The sequence below is a fragment of the Theropithecus gelada genome, chromosome 20, assembly GCF_003255815.1.
Source record: "Theropithecus gelada isolate Dixy chromosome 20, Tgel_1.0, whole genome shotgun sequence".
Taxonomy (NCBI): Eukaryota; Metazoa; Chordata; class Mammalia; order Primates; family Cercopithecidae; genus Theropithecus; species Theropithecus gelada.
Window position 1 is genome coordinate 67,965,037 of NC_037688.1, and position 27,868 is coordinate 67,992,904.

The 27,868-nt window shown below is 48.6% G+C and overlaps 1 protein-coding gene across 1 annotated transcript; it reads left to right on the top strand.

The window, feature by feature from the left end:
• Positions 1-1,083: 1,083 nt before the first annotated feature.
• Positions 1,084-27,075, top strand: PLA2G10 (phospholipase A2 group X). Its single transcript, XM_025369408.1, has 4 exons — positions 1,084-1,609; positions 5,767-5,917; positions 9,952-10,058; positions 26,874-27,075. Exons 1-4 carry the CDS (start codon positions 1,513-1,515, stop codon positions 27,014-27,016), a joined length of 498 nt encoding a protein of 165 aa, XP_025225193.1. The 5' UTR covers positions 1,084-1,512; the 3' UTR covers positions 27,017-27,075.
• The last annotated feature ends 793 nt before the right edge of the window (positions 27,076-27,868 follow it).

Below are 27,868 nucleotides of genomic sequence, written 5' to 3' on the forward strand. Positions count from 1 at the left end.
TTTTTTTTTTTTTTTTGAAACGGAGTCTCGGTCTTGTCACTCAGGCTGGAGTGGAATAGCGCGATCTTGGCTCACTGCAACCTCCACCTCCTGGGTTCAAGCAATTCTCCTGACTCAGCCTCCAGAGCAGCTGGGATTACAGGTGCCCACCACCATGCCCAGCTAATTTTTTTGTATTTTTAGTGGAGACAGGATTTCATCATGTTGGCCAGGCTGGTCTCAAAATCCTGACCTCAGGTCATCTGCCTACTTCGGCCTCCCAAAGAGCTGGGATTACAGGCATGAATCACTGCACCCGGTTTTGAGATAGTGTCTTGCTCTGTCACCCAGTCTGGAGTGCAGTGGTGCAATCTTGGCTCACTGCAACTTTTGCCTCCCAGATTCAAGTGATTTTTGTGCCTCAGCCTCCCGAGTCGCTGAGACTACACACACGTGCCACCATGCCTGGTTAATTTTGTGTGTGTGTGTGTCTGTGTGTGACAGAGGTTTGTTCTTGTTGCCCAGGCTGGAGTGCAGTGGTGTGATCTTGTCTCACTGCAACCTCCGCCTCCCAGGTTCAAGCGATTCTCCTGCCTCAGCCTCCTGAATAGTTGGGATTATAGGCGCCCAACACCATACCCAGGGAATTTTTTGTATTTTTAGTAGAGATGGGGTTTCATGATGTTGGCCAGGCTGGTCTTGAACTCCTGACCTCAGATGATCCAACCGCTTTGGCCTCCCAAAGCGCTGGGATTACAGGTGTGAGCCCTGCGCCCAGCCTCCATGTCTCTCTCTCTCTCTCTCTCTCTGTGTGTCTCTCTCTCGACTGAGAGAGAGACTGGGGACAATCATCTCTCTCTATACTGACAGAGAGAGAGAGAGAGAGAGGGAGTCACCCAGGCTGGAGTGCAGTGGTGTGATCTTGGCTCAATGCAACCTCTGCCTTCCGTGTTCAAGCGATTCCTGTGCCTCAGCCTCCCAAATAGCTGGGATCATAGGTGCGCACCACCAGCCCGGCTAATTTTTGCATTTTTAGTAGAGACAGTTTCGCCATGTTGGCCAGGTTGGTTTTGAACTCCTGACCTCAGGTGATCCTCTGGCCTCGGCCTTCCAAAGTGCTGGGATTACAGGCGTGAGCCACTGCGCCCGGCCAAATAAAACGTTAAAGTAAATTCAGGACTACTCCTCCTCCAAGTCTTCTGCTCCCTTTGGGCGCTCAGGTGAGCGGGGGAGGGGTTGGGGGAATAATAACATCAAAAGAGCGCCTTTTGCTCCCTTATTCCGAGGAGACTTCTCTAGGCCTGACTCCCGGTCCTGTCCCCAGCGCCCCGGCGGCCTCTCGAGCCCCTTCAGAGACCAAGATGCAGAGATCAGGACGCCTTTGCCCCGCCCCAGGTGCCTGCCCCTAGCTGGCTCCGCCTGGGTCCCGAGGGAAGGTGAGGTCGGGGGCAGGGCGTGGCAGGCGGGGTGTGTGTCCGCCGGGCTTGGCGCCTCCGGTGGCCCGGAGCACCGTCCCACCCCTGCCACCCTCCGATGGGGCCGCTACCTGTGTGCCTGCCAATCATGCTGCTCCTGCTGCTGCCGTCGCTGCTGCTGCTGCTGCCTGGACCTGGCCCCAGGTCCGGCGAGGGTGAGTGAGGAAGGGGCTTTTCCGGAACTCAGGAGTTCCGGGATTCCTCCAGCCCTTCCTAGGGACCCAGCAGCCCTGCCTCCCATCCCTCCCCAAGTTCCTAGGAGCCCTAGAGCCCCCAGCTCGCTCTTCTAATGCTTACCCACACTCTGTGCCCCAGCCCTCTGCAGGACCCCCCCCCCTCATTCCTCCCAGGGACCCAGAACTAGCCCAACCCTTCCCCAGGGGCGCAGAGTCCTCTCCTGGCTCCCTCCGCCAACCGGCTGTGACCCTCTCCAGCAGCCCGGAAGCCTCCCGGATGGCCTGACCTGGGGTCCGCGAACTTATCCTTCATTCCACCTGTCCCTGAGATGTGAGACACCAGAGGGTGGGAGGAGCAGGGGCAGAAAGGGCCCGGCTTGGGGGTGGGAGAAGAGCAGATTGTGCCCCTGTACAACAAACCCCTGTGACACACACACACACACACAAATAGAACATACTGTCCCTATCTCACTATCCATCCCTTGGGGTCACCGTAGAGAGGTCCCCTGGGTGACTGCCCCTTTCTGGCGTGCACAGATACATGTACCCACAGAGGACTATGCAGACACTGCCAGCACACAGATGCGCAGGCACAGGACCGGCCCCGGACTCACCTGGCACTCAGGTGTGCAGCTCACCGTGTGCGGCTCCCACAGGCAAAAATACTGAGATACCGCTAGGGGGACACACGCACACACAGCTCAAGGATACTCAAGACAGCACTCAGGACAATTCAGATGCTCAGTGTACACACACACACACACACACACACACACACAAAGGCACAGACACACATATGTGCACATAGACCCTGGGGCTCACAGGATGCATAGACAACCCTGGCACTCGCCAGGGAGGTTGCACTGGGCAGACAGGGCAAACAGACCCCAACGTGACCTGCCCCACCTATATTGGCACAGAGGGAGTGTTTTGCTTGGTTATAAGCACAGTGCTCGATGCCCGCCCCATGCCTGGAACCATCCCTCTGTAGAGGTGTTGCTAGGGCTCTGAGATACCAGAGAGTGGCCAGGGAGGGTGGCAGGGGAACCTCTGGGAACAGCTTCAGGGTACAGTGTTGGGACTGGGACATTGTTAGGGGTGCTCAGGGCGGGCATGTTCCCTGGGTCTTGGTGGATTTAGAGGTCAAGGGACCAATTCTGGAAGCTCGCTGTGTGCCAGGGCAGCTTAATTCAGAGCTCAGCCTTTTTTTTTTTTTTTTTTTTTTTTTTTTTGAGACAGAGTCTCGCTGTTGCCCAGGCTGGAGTGCAGTGGCACAATTTTGGCTTACTGCAACCTCCACCTCCCGAGTTCAAGAGATTCTCCTGCTTCAGCCTCCTGAGTAAGCTGGGACTACAGGCTTGTGCCACCACATCTGGCTAATTTTTGTATTTTTAGTCGAGACGGGGTTTCACCATGTTGGCCAGGTTGGTCTCGAACTCCTGACCTCAGATGATCCACCTGCCTCAGCCTCCGAAAGTGCTGGGATTACAGGCATGAGCTAGTGCACTTGGCCAGAGATCTGCTCTGCAAGACCCCCCAGGCCGGAGGGCACTGCCACAAGCAGACAGTATGATGAGGGTCCCTGTGGCCACCTGGCAGGCAAGGTGGATTCTGGAGGGAGGTGGCCTGGGAGCAGGGTGAGGATGCGGTGAGGGCATTTGAGCAGCAGAGTGTCTGCGTGACCTGGCATAACTGGAGGGACAGTAAATGACTCTTGAGTGAGAGGATGAGGGAAAGGTGAGAGAGGCCGACTACCCCCAGGACTTGGGGTGCATTGAGACCCCTTAGCTTTATCCAGACTGGTGGGAGCCATGGAGGTTTCAGGCAGAGGCGTGGGCTGCTGGGAGAGTGAGGACTCACCCTGCAGAGAGGAAGGCGAAGCTTTGAACGCCAAATGCGGTTTGATTTTCGTTTTTTTTTTTGAGATGGATTTTCACTCTTGTTGCCCAGGCTGGAGTGCAATGGTACGATCTCGGCTCACTGCAACCATCTTCCTCCTGGGTTCAAGCGATTCTTCTGCCTCAGCCTCCCAAGTAGCTGGGATTACAGGCATGTGCCACCATGCCCGGCTAATTTTGTAATTTTAGTAGAAACAAGCTTTCTCCATGTTGGTCAGGCTGGTCTGGAACTCCTGACCTCAGGTGATCTGCCCGCTTCGACCTCCCAAAGCGCTGGGATTACAGGCATGAGCCACTGCGCCTGGTCCCAAATGCGTTTTACATTTTCTTCCTATTTGATTCATCTTTGTCCCCCAACATAAATATGCTACTTATTCCACTGATAAAAAGACAAAATGGAAATTAAATTTGGCCTGGACTTCTCAAAAAAGTCAGCGTGATGAAAACATGTTCTAGACAAAACAGAAATGAGACTGGGCATGGTGGTTCATGCCTGGAATCCCAGCACCTTAGGAGGCCAAGGCAGGAGAATCACTTGAGGCCAGGAGTTTGTGACCAGCCTGGGCAACATAGTGAGACCCCATATCTACTAAAAATTTAAAAATTAGCTGGGCATGGTGGTGCATGCCTGTATGTCTGGAGGCTGAGGCAGGAGGATCGCTCGAGCACAGGATTTGGAGGCTGCAGTGAGCTATGATTGTGCGACTGCACTCCAGTGTGGGTAACAGAGTGAGACCCTGTCTCTAAAGGAAAAAGAGAGAAGATGATCAGGACGAGCACGGTGGCTCACGCCTATAATCCCAGCACTTTGTGAGGATGAGGCAGGTGGATCATCTGAGGCCAGGAGTTCAAGACCAGCCTGGCCAACATGGTGAAACCCTGTTTCTACTAAAAATACAAAAATTAGCTGGGTGTGGTGGCGCACACCTGTGATCCCAGCTACTCAGGAGGCTGAGGCAGGAGAACTGCTTGAACCTGGGAAGTAGAGGTTGCTGTGAGCAAGATTACACCACTGTGCTCCATCCTGGGCAACAAGAATGAGACTCTGTCTCAAAAAAAAAGAAAAAAAGAAATGATGATCAAACACAATGCATCAACCTCCCGGAGCCGTAAAAACCCTAACCCTAACCCAGGAAGCAGGCAGGCCTGTGTGTGAGCTTACACTCTATTGCTGGTACCACTCGGCTCTGGCAACCCGGAAGGCCGCCTTCCCCTGTTGTTACTGTGTAAGGAGGAAGGAGCACTGGTTTGCAAGTCAGAAGCCTGGGTCGAAGCCTCTGCTCGGGTTCCGGCTGGCTGTGGGAATGTGGGGTTACCTTTGCCGGCTGGCCTCCTTTCCTACATATCCAATGCAGGGGTTCCAGTCACATGCATTGGGCACCATTACATGTCCGAGCTGTGCCAGGATCTAGATAAATGGCTGGGCTCAGGCCAAGGGGCCTTCCTGTCTGGGCAGTGAAAATAAGAGGAGATGCCAAGGGCCCTGAGCCTGAGTCTGGAGGGGAAGCCATGAGCACAGGGCAGTCCCAGGGCCCAGGAGCTGTCACAGAGGACAGACACCTGTAGGCTCATCCATGATGCCCAGTGCCCAACATGAACTGGACAAACGTTTCATGCACGATTCTTTTGTCCCTTCTTGGCTACCTTGAGGACCTTGATTATAATAGTTAGCCTTTTTTTTTTTTTCTTTTTTTGAGAGTGTTGCTCTGTCGTCCAGGTTGGAGTGCAGTGGCAAAATCTTGGCTCACTGCAACCTTCGCCTCTCAGGTTCAAGTGACTCTCCTGCCTCAGCCTCCCTAGTAGCTGGGATTACAGGCATGCACCAGTATGCTTGGCTAATTGTATTTTTACTAGAGATGGGGTTTCACCATGTTGGCCAGGCTGATCTTGAACTCCTGACCTCAGGTGATCTGCCCGCCTGGGCCTCCCAAAGTATTGGGATTACAGGTGTGAGCCACCTCGCCCTAACTTATAATAGTTAGCCTTTTCATGCACCAGGGGCTTAATACTCATTATCTCATTTCATTCATGTGAGTTGAAGTCAGCTTATCCCCCATTTCAGAGATGAGGAAACCAAGGCCCAGAGAGGGTAGGAATTTGTCCAAGGTCTTACAGCTAGGAAGTAGGATTCAAACCCAGACAGCCAGGCTGTAAACCTAGGCTCTTCTCAGGCTAATGCCCTTCCCAGGGGTCTGGGAAGCCCTGACCGACAGCCTGTCACCTTTGTTTACCCCCCAGCCTCCAAGACATTACACATGCAGCGGCGTGGGATCCTGGAACTGGCAGGAACTGTGGGTTGTGTTGGTTCCCGAACCCCCATCGCCTATATGAAATATGGTTGCTTTTGTGGCTTGGGAGGCCATGGCCAGCCTCGCGATGCCATTGACTGGTGAGTGCATGCCTGGGCCCAGGCTACCAACTCCCTTACACTCTGGGTTAGTCAAGGCTTATGAGGAAGTACCCAAAACTGAAGCTGGGGTTTGGTCCAGGGAGATGCCAGCATGCGGTACTACTTTGCAGGCAGGCAGAGGCCTCTTGGATAACATGGCCAGTGGGGCCAGATCTTGGTACCAGCTGCCCCTTACCCTGGCCATGATTACATTGCCTTAAAAAATTGTCCAGGAGCGGTGGCTCACTCCTGTAATCCCAGCACTTTGGGAGGCCGAGGTGGGCAGATCACTTGGGGTCAGGAGTTCAAGACCAACCTGGCCAATATGGTGAAACCCCATCTCTACTAAAAACGCAAAAATTAGCTGTGTGCGGTGGCGGGCATCTGTAATCCCAGCTACTCAGGAGACTGAGGCAGGAGAATTGCTTGAACCCGGGAGGCGGAGTTTGCGGTGAGTTGGGTGCACGACTGTATTCCAGCCTGGGCGACAGTGCGAGACCCTGTCTCAAAAGAAAAAAATAATAATAATATAAAGTGATCAGGTGTGGTGACTCCCACCTGTAATCCCACCACTTTGGGTCGAGGCAGGAGGATAGCTTGAGCCCAGGAGTTTGAAACCGGCCTCGGCAACATAGTGAGACCCTGTCTCTATATTAAACACACACACACACACACACATGCACACGCACAAAGGCAGCCAGACTATACACTAGGAACTGCCCTGGGAATCTCTTTGAGTTCTCACAACAATCCCATTTCACAGATGAAGAAACCAAGGCACAGAAATATTAAGTAATGTGGCCAGATGTGGTGGCTACGCCTGTAATCCCAGCACTTTGGGTGGCCGAGGCAGGCAGATCACGAGGTCAGGAGTTCGAGACCATCCTGGCCAACATGGTGAAACCCCGTCTCTACTAAAAATACAAAAATTAGCTGGGTGTGGTGGCAGGTGCCTGTAATCCCAGCTATTCAGGAAGCTGAGGCAGGAAAATTGCTTAAACCCGGGAAGTGGAGATTGCAGTGAGCCAAGATCACACCACTGCACTCCAGCCTGGGTGACAGAGCAAGACTCTGTCTGGAAAAAAAAAAAAAAGAAGAAACATTAAGTAGCTTGTCTGGGGCCACATAGTTACCAAGAAGTGGGAACTGGGATTTGAACCCAGGCAGTCTGGCTGGATTCATGCCTACAGCCTCTGCGCTCTTGCTACTTACTGTGTGAGAAGCGCCTGCTCTATGGAAAGTTGTGGACTGAGATCTTTCCATGACTTCCACTCATTTACACCCAAGGCTGTTCTTTTTTTTTGAGATGGAGTCTCTCTGTCGCCCAGGCTGGAGTGCAGTGGTGAGATCTCGGCTCACTGCAAGCTCCGCCTCCCAGGTTCACACCATTCTCCTGCCTCAGCCTCCTGAGTAGCTGGGACTACAGGCTCCCACCACCACACCCGGCTAATTTTTTGTATTTTTGGTAGAGATGGGGTTTCACCGTGTTAGTCAGGATGGTCTCGATCTCCTGACCTTGTGATCCGCCCGCCTCGGCCTCCCAAAGTGCTGGGATTACAGGCATGAGCCACCACGCCCGGCCCCCAAGGCTGTTCTTAAAGACAGGTATGACAGTTATGCCTATTTTACAGATGGGGCCATGAGGCTCAGAAGGGCACGCCACTCACCCATTTCCACAAAGCTATAGCTAGTTAGCAGAGGGCAGAATTCGGCCGCCTCTCCCCTAGCTGGAAGGCTGTGATTGGTGCAGCGTTTTTTTGTTGTTGTTGATGCTGTTTGTTTCTTTTTTTGGAGACAGGGTCTCGCACTGTCATCCTGGCTGGAGTGCAGTGGTGCGATTTCAGCTCACTGCAAACTCTGCCTCCAAGATGCAAATGATTCTCGTGCCTCAGCCTCCCAAGTAGCTGGAATTACAGGCGTGCACTACCATGCCCAGCTGTTTTTTGTAGAGATGGGGTTAGTAGAGATTTGTTTAATAGAGATGGGGTTTTGCCATGGTCTCTACTAAATCCTGTCTCTACTAAAAATACAAAAATTACCCAGGCGTGGTGGCATATGCCTGTAGTTCCAGCTACTCAGGAGGCTGAGGCAGCATAATCGCTTGAACCTGGGAGGCGGAGGTTGCAGTGACCCGAAATCGCGCCATTGCACTCTAGCCTGGGGTCTCGCTTTTGTCCAGGTTAGAGTGCAGTGGCACAATCATAGTAGCTCACTGCAGCCTCAAACTCCTGGGCTGAAGGGAATCCTCCCACCTCAGCCTCCCAAGTAGCTAGAACTATAGGCATGTGCCATCATGGTGAGCTAATTTTTTTGTGTTTTTATTTTCTCGAGACAGAGTCTTGCTCTGTTGCTCAGGCTGGAGTGCAATGGCACAATCTTGGCTCACTGCAGCCTCCACCTCCTGGGTTCAAGTGATTCTCCTGCCTCAGCCTCCTGAGTAGCTGGGTTACAGGCGTGCACCACCACGCCTGGCTAATTTTGTATTTTTAGTAGAGACAGGGTTTCGCCATTTTGGCCAGGCTGGTCTTGAACTCCTGACCTTGTGGTCCACGTGCCTCAGCCTCCCAAAGTGTTGGGATTACAGGCATGAGCCACTGTTCCTGTCCTGGTGAGCTAATTTTTAAATTTGTTATAGAGACAAGAGAGACAAGGGTCTCCTTACGTTGCCCAGGCTGGTCTCGACCCCCTGGCCTCAAGTGATCTTCCTACCTCAGCCTCCCAAAGTTCTGGGATTATAGATGTGTGCCACTGCACCCGGCCTTTAAGGAGGGTTTCATTATAAACCTGCTCGGAAGGGAAGGAATCCGATTTTATGAGAGGATGTAGCCTGGGGATGCCTGGATGACCTCCAGAGGCAGGGGCTTCTGCCTAGGATGAGACCTAAAAGACAAAGGGCAGACATGAAGTTGCCCCAGGCAGAAGGTACAGTGTGGGCAAAGTCACGAAGTGGCAGGGCTTGGATCACTCCAGGAAGAGAGAGGAGTCATATGTCATAGGAACTTGAGACCCAGACAGTGAGGCAGGCAGGCAGGGACCAAGCTCAGGCACAGCCAGAGAGGCAGGACAGGGCATGGTGGGGCCAATGGAATCATTACCCAAGACGGGGATTTTCAGGGAAACAGCTTAGACAAGGCCAGGCATACAGTAGCTCCCACCTGTAATCCCAGCATTTGGGGAGGCTGAGGTAGGAGGACTGCTTGAGCCTGGGAGTTTGAGACCAACCTAGGCAACATAGTGAGAACCCATCTCTTTTTTATTTATTTATTTATTTATTTATTTATTTATTTTTTGAGCTCTGTCACCCAGACTGGAGTGCAGTGGCACCATCTCGGCTCACTGCAAGCTCCGCCTCCTGGGTTCACGCCATTCTCCTGCCTCAGCCTCCCCAGTAACTGGGACTACAGGCGCCCGCCACCACGCCCAGCTAATTTTTTGCATTTTTAGTAGAGACGGGGTTTCATCATGTTAGCCAGGATGATCTCGATCTCCTGACCTCATGATCCACCTACCTCAACCTCCCAAGGTGCTGGGATTACAGGAGTGAGCCACCATGCCCAGCCATGAGACCCCATCTCTACAAACAATTTAAAAAAGGAATTTGTGTTCCTGTAGTAGCATACTTGGGAGGTTGAGGTGACAGTTATCGCTTGAGCCCGGGAGTTCAAGGCTAAAGTGAGCTGACTGAGCCATTGCACTCCAGCCTGAGCAAGAGAGAGACCCTGTGTCAAAGGAAATACAAATTAAAAAACTAGCCAGGCATAGTGGCGTGTGCCTATAGTCTCAGCTACTTGGGATGTTGAGGTGGGAGGATCGCTTGAGCCCAGGAGTTCAAGGCTGCAGTGAGCTATGACTGTGCCGCTGCACTCCAGCCTGGGCGACAGAGAAAGACCCTGTCTCTTAAAAAAAAAAAAAAAGCTTAGATAAGAGGTTGCTGTGCCCTGCTGGGAGTCTTCAGTCACCCATGGTCCTGGCAAGAGAGAAGGGCTGGGAGAGAGCTTTGCCCACCGGCTGTCCTGCCCATGTGACATCCGCAGGTGCTGCCATCGCCACGACTGTTGTTACACTCGAGCTGAGGAGGCCGGCTGCAGCCCCAAGACAGAGCGCTACTCCTGGCAGTGCGTCAATCAGAGCGTCCTGTGCGGTGAGTCCTCAGCACCACCATGCCACCCACCCCGAGTATCCCCTGGGCATCCTGGCACGGCCAGATGACTTCCGTGCCCCTGTTTCAATAACCACTGCTTCCAACTCTCTATAGACCACCCCTTGGATGTATCTAATGTAAGTGATATTTATTTTATTGATTTTTTGAGTCAGAGTCTCACTCTGTCACCCAGGCTAGAGTGTGGTGGTGTGATTGGCTCACTACAAACTCTGCCTCCTGGGCTCAAGCAATTCTCTTGCCTCAGCCTCCCAAGTGGCTGGGACTACAGGCATGCACCACCATGCCCAGCTAATTTTTGTATTTTTGTCAGTAGAGGGGTTTCACCACATTGGCCAGGCTAGTCTCAAACTCCCCACCTCAAGTGATCCGCCCGCCTTGACCTCCCAAAGTGCTGGGATTACAGGCATGAGCCATGGTGTCTGGCCCTAATCTGAGTGATCTTTAACACTGAGCACTTGAAAAAGAAAACCCTGAAGAAACTAATTCTTTGATGTCTGGACAACAAGGAAGAAGACAGAAATGGCATCAGATAATAAACAAAGTAAATGTTTATCAGAAAGGGACTGGGGGTCAGGACCAGTAGGAGGATCGCTTGAGGCCAGGAGGGCATCTCTACAAACAAAGGATTTTTTTTAACATTGGCCAGGTGTGGTGGCACACATCTGTGATCCCAGCTACTTGGGAGGTTGAGGTGGGAGGATCTCCTAAAGCCCAGGAGGTTGAGGCTGCAGTGAGCTGTGAGCGAGCCACTGCACTTCAGCCTGGGTGACAGGGCAAAACCCAGTCTCAAAATAATAATAATAATAATATTTTACATAACTAACCGCTTCTAAAGATTAAAAAAAAAAAAAACCCTGCAATTAAAAACGTCAGGTCCCTCAGGGCAATCTTATCAGATTTTGAAACAAAGCAGTAACATAAGGACTGTAGTATTTATTTTATTTTTACATTATTTATTTATTGTTTGCTTTTGGAGTGTGGGGTTTTTTTGTTTTGTTTTGTTTTTTGATTTTTTTGTTTGTTGTTTTGAGACAGAGTTTTGCTCTTGTTGCCTGGGCTGGAGTGCAATGGTGTGTTCTCGGCTCACTGCAACCTCCACCTCTCGGGTTCAAGCGATTCTCCTGCCTCAGCCTCCTCAGTAGGTGAGATTACAGGCGCCTGCCACCACACCTGGCTAAATTTTTTGTATTTTTGGTAGAGATGGGGTTTCACCATGTTGGCCAAGCTGGTCTGGTACTCCTGACCTCAAGCAATCCACCTGCCTCGGCCTCTCAAAGTGTTGGAATTACAGGCGTGAGCCACTGCATCTGGCCATGGTGTTTATTTTTAAGATTCCATTTTGGGCCGGGTGCTGTGGCTCATGCCTACAATTCCAGCACTTTGGGAGGCCAAGGCAGGTGGATCACTTGAAGCTAGGAGTTTGAGAGCAGCCTCAATGGCGAAACCCTGTCTCTACTAAAAATACAAACTTACCCTGGTATGTTGGTGCATGCTTGTAATCCCAGCTACTTGAGAGTCTAATGCAGGAGAATCACTTGAATCCAGGAGGCGGAGGTTGCAGTGAGTCGAGATTGCACGACTATACTCCAGCCTGGGCAACAGAGTGAGACTATCTCAAACAAAAACAAAAAGAAAAAAGATTCCATTCTGATGTGCGGCGTTTTCCATTTATAGTTTCCCTTCAAATAAATAAGAAAGCGAAACCAATGAAAACAACTAGGAAGTGAGTAATGGTACAGGGAGAATGTAGCTAAGGCTTGAGTTTCGGCAGCAAGACACAAAGTTATCTGAAGAGCTACACATGATCCAGACCAATAGTTCCACCGCTTTTTTTTCCCTATTTTCTGTTACTTGAAAATAGACGTAACAGGCTCGGCGCTGTGGCTCACTCCCGTAATCCCAAGACAGGCAGATGGCTTGAACTTAGGAATTCAAGACCAACCTGGGCAACATGATGAAACCCTCTCTCTACAAATAATACGAAAACCAGCAGGGTGTGGTGGTGTGCACCTGCAGTCTCAGCTACTTGGAAGGCTGAGGTAGGAGGATCACCTGAGCCCAGGGAAGACAAGGCTGTAGTGAGCCAAGATTGTACCACTACACTCCAGCCTGGGCAACAGAGTGAGATCCCGTCTCAAAAAAAAAAAAAAAAAAAAGTAAATTAAAAAAGAGGCTGGGGGCCGGGCGCGGTGGCTCACGCCTGTAATCCCAGCACTTTGGGAGGCCGAGGTGGGCGGATCACAAGGTCAGGAGATCGAGACCACGGTGAAACCTTGTCTCTACTAAAAATACAAAAAATTAGCCGGGCGCGGTTGTGGGCGCCTGTAGTCCCAGCTACTCGGGAGGCTGAGGCAGGAGAATGGCGGGAACCCGGGAGGCGGAGCTTGCAGTGAGCTGAGATCCGGCCACTGCACTCCAGCCTGGGCGACAGAGCAAGACTCCGTCTCAAAAAAAAAAAAAAAAAAAAAGAGGCTGGGTGTGGTGGCTCACGCCAGTAATCCCAGCACTTTGGGAGGCTGAGGTGGGCGAATCATGAGGTCAGGAGTTCCAGACCGGCCTGGCCAACAAGGCGAAACCATGTCTCTACTAAAATACAGGCGAGTGCCTGTAATCTCAGCTACTCAGAAGGCTGAGGCAGGAGAACTGCTTGAACCCAGGAGACGGAGGTTGCATTAAGCCAAGACTGCGACATTGCACTCCAGCCTGGGCGACAGAGCGGAACTTTGTCTCAAAAAAAAAAAAAGGAAATAGACATAACATAAAATTAACCATGTTAAAGTGTATAATTCAGTGATACTTAGAATATTCACAGTGTCATCCAACCACCACCTAAACATTTTCATCATTCTGCCTCGAAAAATCCTTTCCCCTTAAGCAATCTGTTCCCATTCCTCCCTACCACCAACATCTGGTAAACTTACCGGACTACCAGCTTTCTATCTCTGGATTTACCCTGTCTAGATATTTCATATAAATGGAATTATACACTATGTTTCTGACTTCTTCACTTAGCATAATGTTTTTTTTTTTGACTCGAAATCTTGCTCTGTCGCATAGGCTGGAGGGCAGTGGTGCTATCTTGGCTCACTGCAGCCTCCGCCTCCTGGGTTCATGCGATTCTCCTGCCTCAGTCTCCTGAGTAGCTGGGATTACAGACGTGCACCACCATGCCTGGGTAATTTTTGTATTTTTCGCAAAGATGGAGTTTTACCATGTTGGCCAGGCTGGTCTTGAACCCTTGACCTCAAGTGATCCACCTGCCTCAGCCTCCCAAAGTGCCGCGATTACAGACATGAGCCACCACACCCATCCTGTTCATGTTGTATTAATAGCATGTGTCAGTACGTCATTCCTTTTATGAATGAATAATATCCGCTGCATGGATAGATCACATTTTGTTTATCCATTCATTCAGTGACGGGCATTTGGGTTGTTTCCGCCTTTTGGCTTATGTGAATAGTGCTGCTGTGAACATTCATGAGCAAGTATTTATTTGAGTAGCTGGTTTCAATTGTTTGGAGCGTATACCTAGGAGTGGAATTGCTGGGTCACACGGTAATCCTGTTTTACTTCTTTTTTTGAGACAGGGTCTGGCTCTGTCACCCAGGCTGGAGTACAGTGGCATGATCATGGCTCACTGCAGCCTCAAACTCCTGGGTTCAAACTATCCTCCTGGCTCAGCCTCCTGAGTAGCTGGGACTATAGGTGTGTGGCACGATGCTGGGCTAATTTTTTTGAGACAAAGTCTCACTTTGTCACCCAGGCTAGAGTGCAGTGGCACGATCACGGCTCACTACAACTTCTGCCTTCCTGGTTTAAGCGATTCTCCTACCTCAGCCTCCTGAGTAGCTGGAATTACAGGTGCCCGCCACCACGCCCAGCTAATTTTTGTATTTTTAGTAGAGACGAGGTTTCACCCTGTTGGTCAGGCTGGTCTCGAATTCCTGACCTCAAACAATTCACCCACCTCGGCCTCCCAAAGTGCTGGGATTACAGGTGTAAGCCACTGTACCTGGCCAAGTGCCCAGCTAATTTTTAACCTTTTTTTGTTTGTTTGTTTGTTTGAGATGGAGTCTCACTCTTGTTGTCCAGGCTGGAGTGCAATGGCGTGATCTCGGGTCACTTCAGCCTCTGCCTCCTGAATTCAAGCGATTCTCCCGTCTCAGCCTCTTGAGTAGCTGGGATTACAGGCATGCACCACCTCACCCGGCTAATTTTTATATATTTTTTAGTACAGATGGGGTGTCACCGTGTTGGCCAGGCTGGTCTCAAACTCCTGACCTCGTGATCCGTCTGCCTTGGGCTCCCAAAGTGCTGGGATTACAGGCATGAGCCACCACACCCAGCCATTTTTAAACTTTTTGTAGAGATAGGGTCTCCCTTTGTTGTCCAGGCTGGTCTTGAAATCTTGGCTTCAAGCAATCCTTCTGCCTCTCTGCCTCTGAAAGTTCTGGGATTACAGGCATGAATCACCATGCCCAGTTAAGAGTTCTTTATATATTGTGGATACTGACTCTTACCAGATATGTGATTTGCAAATATTTTCTCCCATTATGCAGGTTGTCTTTTCACTTCCTTGATACTGTCTTTGCACAAAAGTGTGTGTTTGATGAAGTTCAATTAATCTGTTGTCTTTTGTTGCTCGTGTTTTTGGTGACCTTAGAATCCACTGCCAAATCCAAAGTTATAAACATTTACCCTTAAGTTTTCTTCTAATAGTTTTATCATTTTTAACTCTAATATTTAGGTCATTGATCCATTTCGAGTTAATTTTTGTCTACGGAGTGAGGTAGGGGGTTGAACTTTAGTCTTTTGCATGTTGTTATCCAGTTATCTCAGCCCTCTTGGTTGAAGAAACTCCTCCCCATTGAATCATCTTGCTACCTTTGCTGAAAACCACGGACGGGTGTGGTGGCTCACACCTGTAATCCTAGCACTTTGGGAGGCCGAGGTGGGCAGATTGTGAGAGCTCAGGAGTTTGAGCTCAGGTCCACACGGTGAAACCCCATCTCTACTAAAATAAAAAAATTTTTTTTGCTGGATGTGGCAGCATGTGCCTGTAGTCCCAGCTACTCGGGAGGCTGAGGCAAGAGAATTACTTGAACCTGGGAGGTGGAGACTGGAGCCAGCAGAGATTATGCCACTGCACTCCAGCCTGGGAGACAGAGCAAGACTCTGTCTCAAAAAAAAAAAGAAAGAAAATCACTTGGCTCTAGAAGAAGGAGGGTTTCATCACTTTGAGCTAATAATTTGACTTCTCTTAGCCTCAGCTTCCTTACCTGGAAGATAGGTCTTGTGAAGATGAGAAAAGGCTTGTAAGATGAGAAACAGATTTTGTTTTTGTTTTTGTTTTGGGACGGAGTCTTGCTCTGTTGCCCAGTCTGGAGTGCAGTGGCACAATCTCTGCCCACTGCAACCTCTGTCTCCCGGGTTCAAGTAATTCTCTTGCCTCAGCCTACCGAGTAGCTGGGATTACAGGCCCCTGCCACAACACCCAGTTGATTTTTGTATTTTTAGTAGAGATGGGGTTTCACCATGTTGGCCTGGCTGGTCTCAAACTCCTAACCTCAGGTGATCCACCCACCTCGGCCTCTCAAAGTGCTGGGATTACAGGCATGAGCCACCGTGCCCAGCCGAGAAACAGATTGGATGGGGATTTTTCTTTTTTCTTTTTTTTTTTTTTTTTGAGACGGAGTCTCGCTCTATCGCCCAGGTTGGAGTGCAGTGGCCAGATCTCGGCTCACTGCAAGCTCCGCCTCCCAGGTTTGCGCCATTCTCCTGCCTCAGCCTCCCGAGTAGCTGGCACTACAGGCGCCGTCACCAAGCCCGGCTAATTTTTTTGTATTTTGGTAGACACGGGGTTTCATCGTTTAGCCAGGATGGTCTTGATCGCCTGACCTCGTGATCCGCCCGTCTCGGCCTCCCAAAGTGCTGGGATTACAGGCTTGAGCCACCGCGCCTGGCCTGGATGGGGATTTTTCTTCAATCTCCTCCTCTCTCCTCCTCTCATCCTGATCTGAACTTCTCTCTGACTCCTGCTAACTCCAGAGAGAATCAAAGATCTGTTCCAACTCTTGATTAAAACCCCAGCTTCTGCTGACTCGGTCTGCTCTGGTGGCAAAGAGACTATTGTAAGCATTATTAGAAGTATGTTTTTATGTTTTTATTTTTATTTATTTTTTGAGACAGAGTCTTACTCTGTACCCAGGCAGGAGTGCAGTGGGGTGATCTCAACTCACTACAACCTCTGCCTCCCGGGTTCAAGTGATTCTCATGCCTCAGTCTCCTGAGTAACTGGGACTAGAGGTATGCACCACCATGCCTGGCTAATTTTTTTGTATTTTTAGTAGAGACAGGGTTTCAGCATGTTGGCCAGGCTGGTCTCGAACTCCTGATCCATCCACCTCGGCCTCCTAAAGTTTTGGGATTACAGGCACGAGCCACTGCACCCGGCCTACTTGAAGTATGTTTTTAGATCTTCAGCTATATCTCCTTACTATGGATTAGAACTTGGCATAAGAGCAAAGCTGAATAAATATGATGATCAATTTTTAGGCCTGAACATGCCCCAGGCATCATCTCAATCCAGCCTTCTCATTAGAGTTGGGGAAACTGGCTGGGCATGGTAGCTCATACCTATGATCCCAGCACTTTGAGAGGGCAAGGCGGGAGGATAGCTTGAGCCCAGGAGTTCGAGACCACCCTGGCAGCATAGAGAGACCCCATCTCTACAAAAGACATAAATAAAGGGGAAACTGAGGCTCAGGGAGAGTAAGTGACTCATTCCCCAAACTGCCCCCTTCTGGTGTGGGTGGCGAGGAGGTGAAATGAGGCTTCAGTGGGAAATCTGTTGAAAATCTTTCCTTTCTCCCTTCAATTTGCATATTCTGCTTGCTCCTACCCAGGTGGAAATGATATTTATAAAATATTGGTGTGTCTGTTGGTGGAGTCTGTGCCTGTTTACAGAACTGTCTTCTCTGAACCAAATGAAAGGAACTAAAATATCTATTATGCATTTTGGACTAAAAATATTATCTTATTCTGTTTGGAGATATTCTGAACATAGTTGTTTATTTAATTACAGGTTTGGCCCATTTTCCATTTATGGGCCTGACTTAAATATATTTTAAAAAATTTAAACCTATAATAATATTTACTAGCAGGCCTTAATTTTAAACTTAACCCTCGGGAGCTATTTTTCCTTTCAAATTTTTATTCTTCTTCAAAACGTGATGCCATCGGGTTCCTGAGGTCATGGAGCAGTGGGGCCAGGTCTTGCTGTTGGAGGAATCTTTGTTGCTCAGGGAGAAGAGTAAGAGGACAGGCAGAGGTGCTGGGTCAGGAGATCCTGGGCTGGAATCCTGGTCCATCCCTTCCCAGTTCTGTGACCTTGGATGAGTTACCAAATACCTGTAAGCCTCACTTTCCTCATCTGTAAAATGGGAATACCAGACCAGAGTTGCTGGGGTTGTGTGAGCACTGGAGATTGTGTATGGCTTTGCTTTCCTTTTTCCTCTCTTCCCCTCCCCTCCCATCCCCTCCCGTCCCCTCCCCTCTCCCTCACCTCTCCCTCACCACCTCCCTCTCCCCATCCCTCTTTTCTTTTCTTTCCTTTTCTTTTGTTTTCTTCTCTTCTCTTTTCTTCTCTTCTCTTTTCCTTTTTCTTTTCTTTGAGATAGACTCTCACTCTGTTGCCTAGGCTGGAGTGCGCTGGCGCTATCTCAGCTCACTGCAACCTCCACCTCCCTGGTTCAAGCCTTTCTCCTGCCTCAGCCTCCCAAGTAGCTGCACACCACCACACCCAGGTAAAAGAAAAAAATTTTTTTTTTTTTTGTATTTTTAGTAGAGATGCGATTTCATCATGTTGGCCAGGCTGGTCTTGAACTCCTGACCTCAAGGGATCTGCCCACCTCAGCCTCCCAAAGTGCTGGGATTACAGGCATGAGGATGAAGGGCTTTTCTAAGGCTTTTCTATGGTCTGTCAACAAATATTATTGTGAGTCTACTCTGCTGGGCTCCATGCTAGGTTTTGGGCAAGGCAGAGCAACAGGTACTGTAGTCTAAAAGGAGGAGATAGGGAAGTAGTGTGTGCGCCAAGTGCTTTGTAACTATTGTGTTGAGAAATAAAGCAGGTGAATTACTATACCCGCTACAACATGGATGAACTTTGAAAATATGATGGACTGGGCACAATGGCTCCTACCTATAATCCCAACACTTTGGGAGGCCAAGGCAAAAGTATCACTTGAGCCCAGAAATTTGAGACCAGTCTGGGCAACATAGCGAGACCCTGGCATAGTAGCGCATGCCTGTAGTTCCAGCTACCTGGGAGGCTGAGGTGGGAAGGTCACTTGAGCTCAGGAGGTCCAGGCTGTAGTGAGCCATGATCATGCCACTGCATTCCAGCCTGGGTGACAGAGTGAGACCCTGCCTCAACAAAAAAGGCCAGGCACAGTGGCTCACACCTGTAATCCCAGCACTTTGGGAGGCTGAGCCTGCTGGATCACTTGAGGTCAGGAGTTCGAGAACAGCCTCGCCAACAAGGTTAAACCCCGTCTCTACTAGCAATACAAAATTAGCCGGTTGTGGTGGCGGATGCCTGTAATCCCAGCTACTGGGGAGGTTGAAGCAGGAGAATTGCTTGAACCTGGAAGACAGAGAGGTTGCAATGAGTAGAGATCATGCCGCTGCCTTCCAGCCTGGGTGACTGAGTGAGACTCTGTTTCAAAAAAAGAAAAGCAAAAAGAAAGAAAGAAGAAATACAGCTTTGAGTGAACAGATCCAGACATAAGAGGTCACGTATAGAGGCTTTCTGTTGCTCTGTGAGGAATACAAAAAAAGGTCACATATATTGTATGAGTTCATTTATATGAATTGTCCAGAATAGGCAAATCTACAGAAATAGAAAGTAGACTAGTGGTTGCTGGGAATGCAGAAGAGTGGGAATGGGGAGCAACTGCTTAAAGAGAACTGGATTTCTACTGGGGTGGCGATCTCGATCTGTCACCAAGGCTGGGGTGCAGTGGCAGGATCACAACTCACTGCAGTCTCAAACTCCTGGAATTAAGGGATTCTTCTGCCTCCGTCTCTCGAGTAGCTGGGACTACAGGCATGTGCTACCATGCTGAGCTAATTTTTGTATTATTATTATTATTTTTTGAGATGGAGTCTTGCTCTTGTTGCCCAGACTGGAGTGCAGTGGCACTATCTCGGCTCACTGCAACCTCTGCCTCCCGAGTTCAAGTGATTCTCCTGTCTCAGCCTCCCTAGTAGCTGGGATTACAGGCGTGTGCCACCACGCCCGGCTAATTTTTGTATTTTTAGTAGAGATGGGGTTTCTCCATGTTGGCCAGGCTGTTCTTGAACTCCTGACCTTGTGAACCGCCCGCCTCAGCCTCCCAAAGTGCTGGGATTACAGGCGTGAGCCACCACGCCCAGCCTGTATTTTTTGAAGAGATGGTGTCTTGCTATGCTGCCTAGGTTGGTCTTGAACTCCTGACCTCAAGCAATCCTCCTGACTCAGCCTCCCAAAGTGTTGAGATTACAGCCCTAAGCCACCACACTCAGCCTGGGGTGATAACAGTTTTAATACAAGATAGGCGCCCAGCATTGTGAAGGTACTAAATGCTACTGACTGTACACTTTAATATGGTAAATTTTATGTTGTGAGAATTTTACCCCAATAACAAAAGCAGGAGTGCATGGTGAGGGTTTCTCTGTTACTGAGAGTGGTTGGGGTGAGAGAAAGTCTCCTGGAGACACCAATGAAGCAGAGACCTGAGGAATAGAGGAGGCAGCCATGTGGAGGTGATGGCACAGCTAGTGCAAAGGCCCTGCGGTATGCACAAGTGCCTGGGTGGTCTGAGGGTCACAAGCAGAGCGGTGAGACTGGAGCAGAGTCCCCCAGAGTGAGAGAGGTAGGGGATGATGTTGGAGAGTGATAGGGGCTAGATTCCTAAGGCATTTGAGGCTCTTCTCTAAGACAGATGGGGAGCCAAGGAGGGTTTTGAGAAGGGGAGGGACACTATCTGATTTGGATTTTTTTTTTTTTTTTTTTTTTGAGATGGAGGCTTGCTCTGTCATCCAGGCTGGAGTGCAGTGGCATGATCTTGGCTCACTTCAACCTCTGCCTTTTGGGCTCAAGCAATCCTCCCACCTCAGCCTCCTGAGTAGCTGGGATCACAGGTGTGTGCCACCTTGCCCTGCTAATTTATGTACTTTTAGTAGAGATGGGGTTTTACCATGTTGGCCAGGCTGGTCTCAAACTCCTGATCTCAGGTAATCCACCTGCCTCGGCCTCCCAAAATGTTGGGATTACAGGCGTGAGCCACCGCACTCGGCCTTGATATGTATTTTAACCAAACCACTCTGGCTGCCACATGGTACAAATCCAGGAGGGGGAAAGGATGGAAGCTGGATGTGGCTGTGAAGCTGTTGCAGTGGTCTTGGAGAGAGGTGGCTTGGGCATGGGGTGGCAGTGGAGATGGTGGAAGGGACTGGCTTCTGGACAAATCTGGCTGGATGGAACTGCAGGAGTTGCCAGTGGATGGGTAAGGGTGTGAGGGGAAGAGGAGCTGGCTGGGGTATTTGTCCCAGTTGCCCTGCAGCTGACCACTCTCCTGTCCTTGGAAAGCCGGCCTCCAGCCAGCCCTGTATGCCACCCTGGGGCTATAGCCAGGAAGCTGCAGTGGCTCCTTCCTCAAGAGTCCCCCCACAACTACCATCGTATTTCTCTGAGGGTTTCTGTTGTGCAGTAGCCCATGGAAAGCTTACAGGCAGGAAGACGTTCCTGCACTGGCTGGTTCTATTACTAATTTTTACACATATTATTTTTATCCATTTGTCTGTCTTGCCATCTATTCATCCATGATCCATTCACCCATCATCTATCTATCCATCCATCCATCATCCATCCATCCATTCATTCATCCAACTATCCATCCATCCATCCATCCATCCAGCCATCCATCCATCCATCCATCTATCCATCCATCCAATTTCCATCCATCCATTATCCATCCATCCATCATCCATCCACCCATCCTCCATCCATCCATCCACCATCCATCTATCCAGCCATCCATTATCCATCATCCATCATCCATCATCCATCCATCCATCCATCCATCCATCCATCCATCCATCCATCCATCCATCCATCCATCCATCCATCCATCCATCCATGGGGAGTGCCTGCTTCAGGGGAATGGGGTTTCTTTTGGGGTGATAAAAATGTTTTAGAATGCCGGGCGCAATGGCTCATGCCTGTATTCCCAACACTTTAGGAGGCTGAGGCGGGAAGATCACGAGGTCAAGAGATTGAGAGCATCCTGGCCAACAGAGTAAAACTAGGTCTCTACTAAAAACACAAAAATTAGCTAGGCGTGGTGGTGTGCACCTGTAGTCCCAGCTACTCGGGAGGCGGAGGCAGGAGAATCGCTTGGACCCGGGAGGCGGAGGTTGCAGTGAGCCGAGACTGTGCCACTGCACTCCAGCCTGACAACAGAGCGAAACTCTGTCTCAAAAAAGAAAAAAGTTTTAGAATTAGATAGATGCCCAGCATTGTGAATGTACTAAATGTCACTGACTTGCACACTTTGAAATGATAAATTTTATGTTGTGAGAATTTTGCCCCAGTAACAAGAAGCAGGCGTGCATGGTGAGGGATCCATCTATCCAACCATTCATTCAACCATTCATTTACATACTTTTTCTGATTCAAACCCAATACATGTTTGTTACGAAAAATTAAAACATTCCAGAAATATTCTTTTTAAAAATTTTTACTTCTTATTTATTTCAGTAGCCTTAGGGGTACAAGTGGTTTTTGGTTACATGGATGAATTGTATAGTGGTGAAATCTGAGCTTTTTTTTTCTTTGAGACGGAGTCTCGTTCTGTTGCCCAGGCTGGAGTGCAGTGACACATCTCAGCTCACTGCAAGCTCCGCCTCCCGGGTTCACGCCATTCTCCTGCCTCAGCCTCCCAAGTAGCTGGGACTACAGGTGCCTGCCACCACTCCTGGCTAATATTTTTTGTATTTTTAGTAGAGACGGGGTTTCACCATGTTAGCCAGGATGGTCTCGATCTCTTGACCTCGTGATCTGCCCGCCTCGGCCTCCCAAAGTGCTGGGATTACAGGCGTGAGCCACCACGCCCAAAATCTGAGCTTTTAGTGCACCCATCACCCAAGTAGTCTACGTTGTACCCAATACATAGCTTTTTATCCCTCCCCACTTCAGAGTCTCCAATGCATCCATTATACCACTCTATATGCCTCTGTGTACTGCTCATAGCTGAGCTCTCATTTATAAGTGAGAATATAGTATTTGGTTTTCCATTCTTGAGTTTCATCACTTAGAATAAGTGAAGTAGCTTCATTGCAATCCCTATCAAAATACCAACATCAGTTCATCCAAGTTGCTTCATCCAGCTTCATCCAAGTTGCTGCAGAAGACATTTTGTTCTTTTTTATGACTAAGTAGTATTCCACGGTGTATATGTAACCACATTTTCTTTTTTTTTTTTTTGAGAAGGAGTCTTGCTCTGTTACCCATGCTGGAGTGCAGTGGTGTGATCTTGGCCCCCTGCAACCTCTACCTCCTGGGTTCAAGTGATTCTCCTGCCTCAGCCTCCCAAGTAGCTGGGACGACAGGCACGCACCACCAATCCTGGCTAATTTTTGTATTTTTAGTAGAGACAAGGTTTCACCATATTGGCCAGGCTGGTCTTGAACTCCTGACCTTGTGATCCGCCCACCTTGGCCTCCCAAAGTGCTGGCATTATAGGCGTGAGCCGCTGCACCCAGCCACCACATTTTCTTTATCCACTCATTGGTTGATGGGCACTTAGGTTGGTTCTATATCTTTCCAATTGTGAATTGTGCTGTGATAAACATATGCGTGCACATGTCTTTTTGATATAATGACTTATTTTCCTTTGGGTAGATACCCAGTAGTGGGATTGCTAGGAAGAATAGTAGATTTACTTTTAGTTCTTTGAGAAATCTCCATACTGTTTTCCATGGAGGCTGTGCTAACTGACATTCCCACCAGCAGTCTAAAAGCATTGTTTTTTCACCACATTCAGGTCAATGTCTATTTTGACTTTTTAATAATGGCCATTCTGGCTAGGGTAAGGTAGTATCTCATTGTGGTTTTAATTTGCAGTTCCCTGATGATGACTGATGTTGAACATTTTTTCGTTTCCTGGCCATTTGTATATCTTTTGAGAAATGTCTACTGATGTTATGTGCTCACTTTTTAAATTTTTTTTATTTTTTAAGACGGACTCTTGCTCTGTCGCCTAGGCTGGAGTGCAGTGGCGCAATCTCGGCTCACTGCAACCTCTGCCTCCCAGGTTCAAACGATTCTCTTGCCTCAGCCACCCAAGTAGCTGGGATTACAGGCATGAGCCACCACACCCGGCTAATTTTTGTATTTTTAGTAGAGACAGGGTTTCACCATGTTGGCCAGGCTGGTCTTGAACTCCTGACCTCAGGATCTGCCCACCTCGACCTCCCAAAGTGCTGGGATTACAGGTGTGAGCCACTGTGCCTGGCCATTTGCCCACTTTTTGATGAGTTTTTTTTTTTTCATCTCCTTCTTGATTTGAGTTTTTTGTAGATTCTGGCTATTAGTCCTTTGTCAGATATGTAGTTTGCAAATGTTTTCTCCCATTCTGTGGGTTGTCTGTTTACTCTGATGATTAGTTCTTTTGCTGTGCAGAAGCTTTTTAGTTTAAATAAGTCCCATTTATTTATTTTTGTTTTTGTTGCATTTGCTTTTGGGGTCTTGGTCAATGTCCAGGGGAGTTTTTCCAAGGTTTTCGCCTAGAATTCTTATGGTTGTCTTTAGTCCATCTTGAGTTGATGTATATGGTGAGTTTTGTAGGTGGTGAGAGATACAGATCCAGTTTCATTCTTCTACATGTAGCTATCCAGTTTTCCCAGTACCATTTATTGAATAGGGTGTCATTTCCCCAATTTATGTTTTTGAGTTTTTTTTTTTTTTTTTGACGGAGTTTCGCTCTGGTTGCCCAGGCTGGAGTGCAATGGTGCGATCTCTGCTCACTGCAACCTCCGCCTCCCAGGTTCAAGCGATTCTCCTGCCTTAGCCTCCTGAGTAGCTGGACTTACAAGCATGTACCACCACACCCAGCTAATTTTGTATTTTTAGTAGAGACAAGGTTTCTCCACGTTGGTCAGGTTGGTCTCGAGCATGGACCGCAGGTGATCTGCTCGCCTCGACCTCCCAAAGTGCTGGGATTACAGGTATGAGCCACCACGCCTGGCCTTGAGTGCTTTGTTGAATATCAGTTAGTTGTACGTGTTTAGCTTTATTTCTGGGTTTTCTATTCTGCTCTGTTGGTCTATGTATCTACTTTTATACTAGTACCATGCTGTTTTGGTTACTATAGCCTTCTAGTATAATTTGAAGCTGGGTAGTGATGCCTACAGATTTTTTCTTTTTCTTTTTTTTTTCTAGACGGAGTCTCACTCTGTCACCCAGGCTGGAGTGCAGGGGCATGATCTCAGCTCACTGCAACCTCTGCCCCCCAGATTTAAGCGATTCTCCTGCCTTAGCCTCCCGATCAGCTGGGATTATAGGCGCACACCGTCATGCCTGGCTAATTTTTGTATTTTTAGTAGAAATGGGGCTTTTACCATGTTGGCCAGGCTGGTCTCGAACTCCTGATCCCAAGTGATTCACCCACCTCAGCCTCTCGATTTGCTGGGATTACAGGTGTGAGACATCGTGCCTGGCCAGATTTGTTCTTTTTTCTTTTTGCTTAAGATTACTTTGACTATTAGGCTCTTTTTTCTTTGTTTTTGGGTTTTTTTTTTTTGAGACAGAGTCTCACTCTGTCGCCCAGGCTAGAGTGCAGTGGCACGATCTCGGCTCACCACAACCTCCGCCTCCCAAGTTTAAGCGATTCTCCTGCCTTAGCCTCCCAAGTAGCTGGGATTACAGGTGTCTGCCACCATGCCTGGCTACTAATTTTTGTGTTTTTAGTAGAGAGGAGGTTTCACCATGTTAACCAGGCTGGTCTTGAACTCCTGACCTCAGGTGTTCCACCCACCTCAGCCTCCCAAAGTGCTAGGATTACAGGCATGAGCCACCATGTCCAGACTATTTGGCTCTTTTTTAGTTCCATATAAATTTTAGGATTGTCTCTTCTAATTCTGTGAAAAATGATGTTGTTATTTTGATAGGAATTGTACTGAATCTGTAGATTGCTTTGGGTAGTATAGTCATTTTCATTATATTGATTCTTCCAATCCATGAGCATGGGATGTATTTCCATTTGTTTGTGTCATCTATGATTTCTTTCAGCAGTGTTTTGTAGTTCTCTTTGTAGAGATCTTTCACCTTCCTGCTTAAGTATATTACTATGTTTAGGGTAGCTTTTTTTTTTTTTTTCTCCCAGCTATTATAAAAGGTACTGAGTCCTTGATTTCAGTCTCAGCTTAGTCCTTATTGATGTATAGCAGTGCTACTGGTTTGTAACCTGAGACTGTTGAATTAATTGGTCAAATCTAGGAATCTTTTGGAGGAGTCTTTCGGGTTTTCGAGGTATACAATCACATCATTGGCAGAGGTAGTTTGATCTCCACTTTTCCCATGTGGATACCCTTTATTTCTTTTTCTTTCATGACTGCTCTGGCTAGGACTTCCAGTACTATGATGCATAGAAGTGGTGAGAGTGGGCATCCTTGTCTTGTTCCAGCTCTTAAGGGGAATGAATGCTTTCAACTCATCCCCATTCAGTATGATGTTGGCTGCGGGTTTGTCATATATCACTTTTATTATTTTGAGGTATGTTCCTTCTATGCCTAGTATATTGAGAATAAGTATCTTTTTTTTAAAAAAAAATATTATGGGCTGAGAGTGGTGGCTTGTGCCTGTAATCCCAGCACTTTGGGAGGCTGAGGTGGGTGGATCACTTAGCCCAGGAGTTCAAGACCAGTCTGGCAATATGGCAAAACCCCATCTCTACTAAAAATACAAAATGAGCTGGGCATGGTGGTGGGCCTGTAGTCCCAGCCACATGGGAGGCTGAGGTGGGAGAATGGCTTGAGTCCAGGAGGCGGAGGCTGCAGTGAGCCACAACCTTGCCACTACACTCCAGCCTGGGTGAGAAAGACAGACCTTGTCTCAAAAAATAAATAATTACTATTATTATTTTTATATAAGGGAATCTCCAAATGAAATCGTGTAATATCAGGCCAAGCATGGTGGCTCATGCCTGTAATCCCAGCACTTTCGGAAGTCGAGGCAGGTGGATCACCTGAGGTCAGGAGTTCGAGACCATCCTGGCCAACATGGCGAAACCCCATCTCCACTAAAAATATTTTAAAAATTAGCCGGGTGTGGTGGCCTATGCCTGTAGTCCCAGCTACTTGGGAGGCTGAGGCAGGAGAATCACTTGAACCCGGGAGGCGGAGGCTGCAGTGAGCCGAGATCATGCCACTGCACTCCAGCCTGGGCAACAGAGTGAGCCCCTTTCTCAGGAAAAAAAACAAAGAAAGAAAGAAAAAGGAAATGGTGTAATATCGATGCAGAAGAGCAGTATGGTGGACTGTGGACTCTCCATTTGAATCTTTCAATTTCCTTTTCTGTAAAATGGGGCTGACATTGCCTGCTTCCGGGGAGCCGTGCAGATGCAGATCGCATGGTGAACTGTCAAGTATCTCAGCAATGTAATTTATGACCTGTCCTGCCTCCTGCTTTACTGGTTTCCCTTGAGTCTCTCCAGGTCCCTGCTCTAATCTCAGTTTCCCCACTTCTTCCAGGACCGGCAGAGAACAAATGCCAAGAACTCTTGTGCAAGTGTGACCAGGAGATTGCTAATTGCTTAGCTCAAACTGAGTACAACTTAAAGTATCTCTTCTACCCCCAGTTCCTATGTGAGCGGGAGTCACCCAAGTGTGGCTGACTACCTTGACTTGAAATGCTCTTTCGCACAAGGAAATAAAGCGTCCTCTCAGTAATGAACAATAGCATTCAGTTATTTGCAGAAGGGAACCCAAAGCACGTGATAAAGCCACAATCTTGTGTTTGCTTTCTCTCCCAATCCCGGAACTCAGGACTGGAGCCCGTGTGGTTTGCAGTTAAAAGCCGAAAGTCCTGCGCCTATTTTATAAAACTATGACTGTATTTATCACTGTGTTGGGTTTGGTTCCATTTTTGAGGTTCGCTCCATCTTTATGAAAAGGTGGTCTTTGTCTTCTAACCTGCTTGGATGGCTGGTAGTCAAATGTGAACCAACGCCTACCATGTACCTGGCCGTGTTTTATATTCTAGGTTGCAGCAATCAATAAGACGGCCATACAACGCCCACCCGGTGAAGTTCAAGTCCAGTAGCTGTTAGCTAAGACAGAGTATTCCCTTATCCCACTACACCTTAAAATGTATTTCCTGTCCTACAGCGGTGGCTCATTTCTGGAAGCCCAGCACAATGATTACAAAAGTGGTACATACTCGTTGCTTTTAAAAAAAAAAGTAAAGAGAAATATAGAGCAGAAACAAAAATCATTCCAGTTCCCACAATTCAGCATAATCTGCTAGGATCTATAGTTTTAAAAATGTAGTTCCAAGCCGGGCGCGGTGGCTGTCGCCTGTAATCCCAGCACTTTGGGAGACCGAGACAGGTGGATCACGAGGTCAGGAGTTCGAGACCAGCCTGACCAACATGGTGAAACCCCATCTCTAAAAGTACACAAATTAGCCAGGCATAGTGGTGCATGTTTGTAATCCCAGCTACTTTGGAGGCTGAGGCAGGAGAATC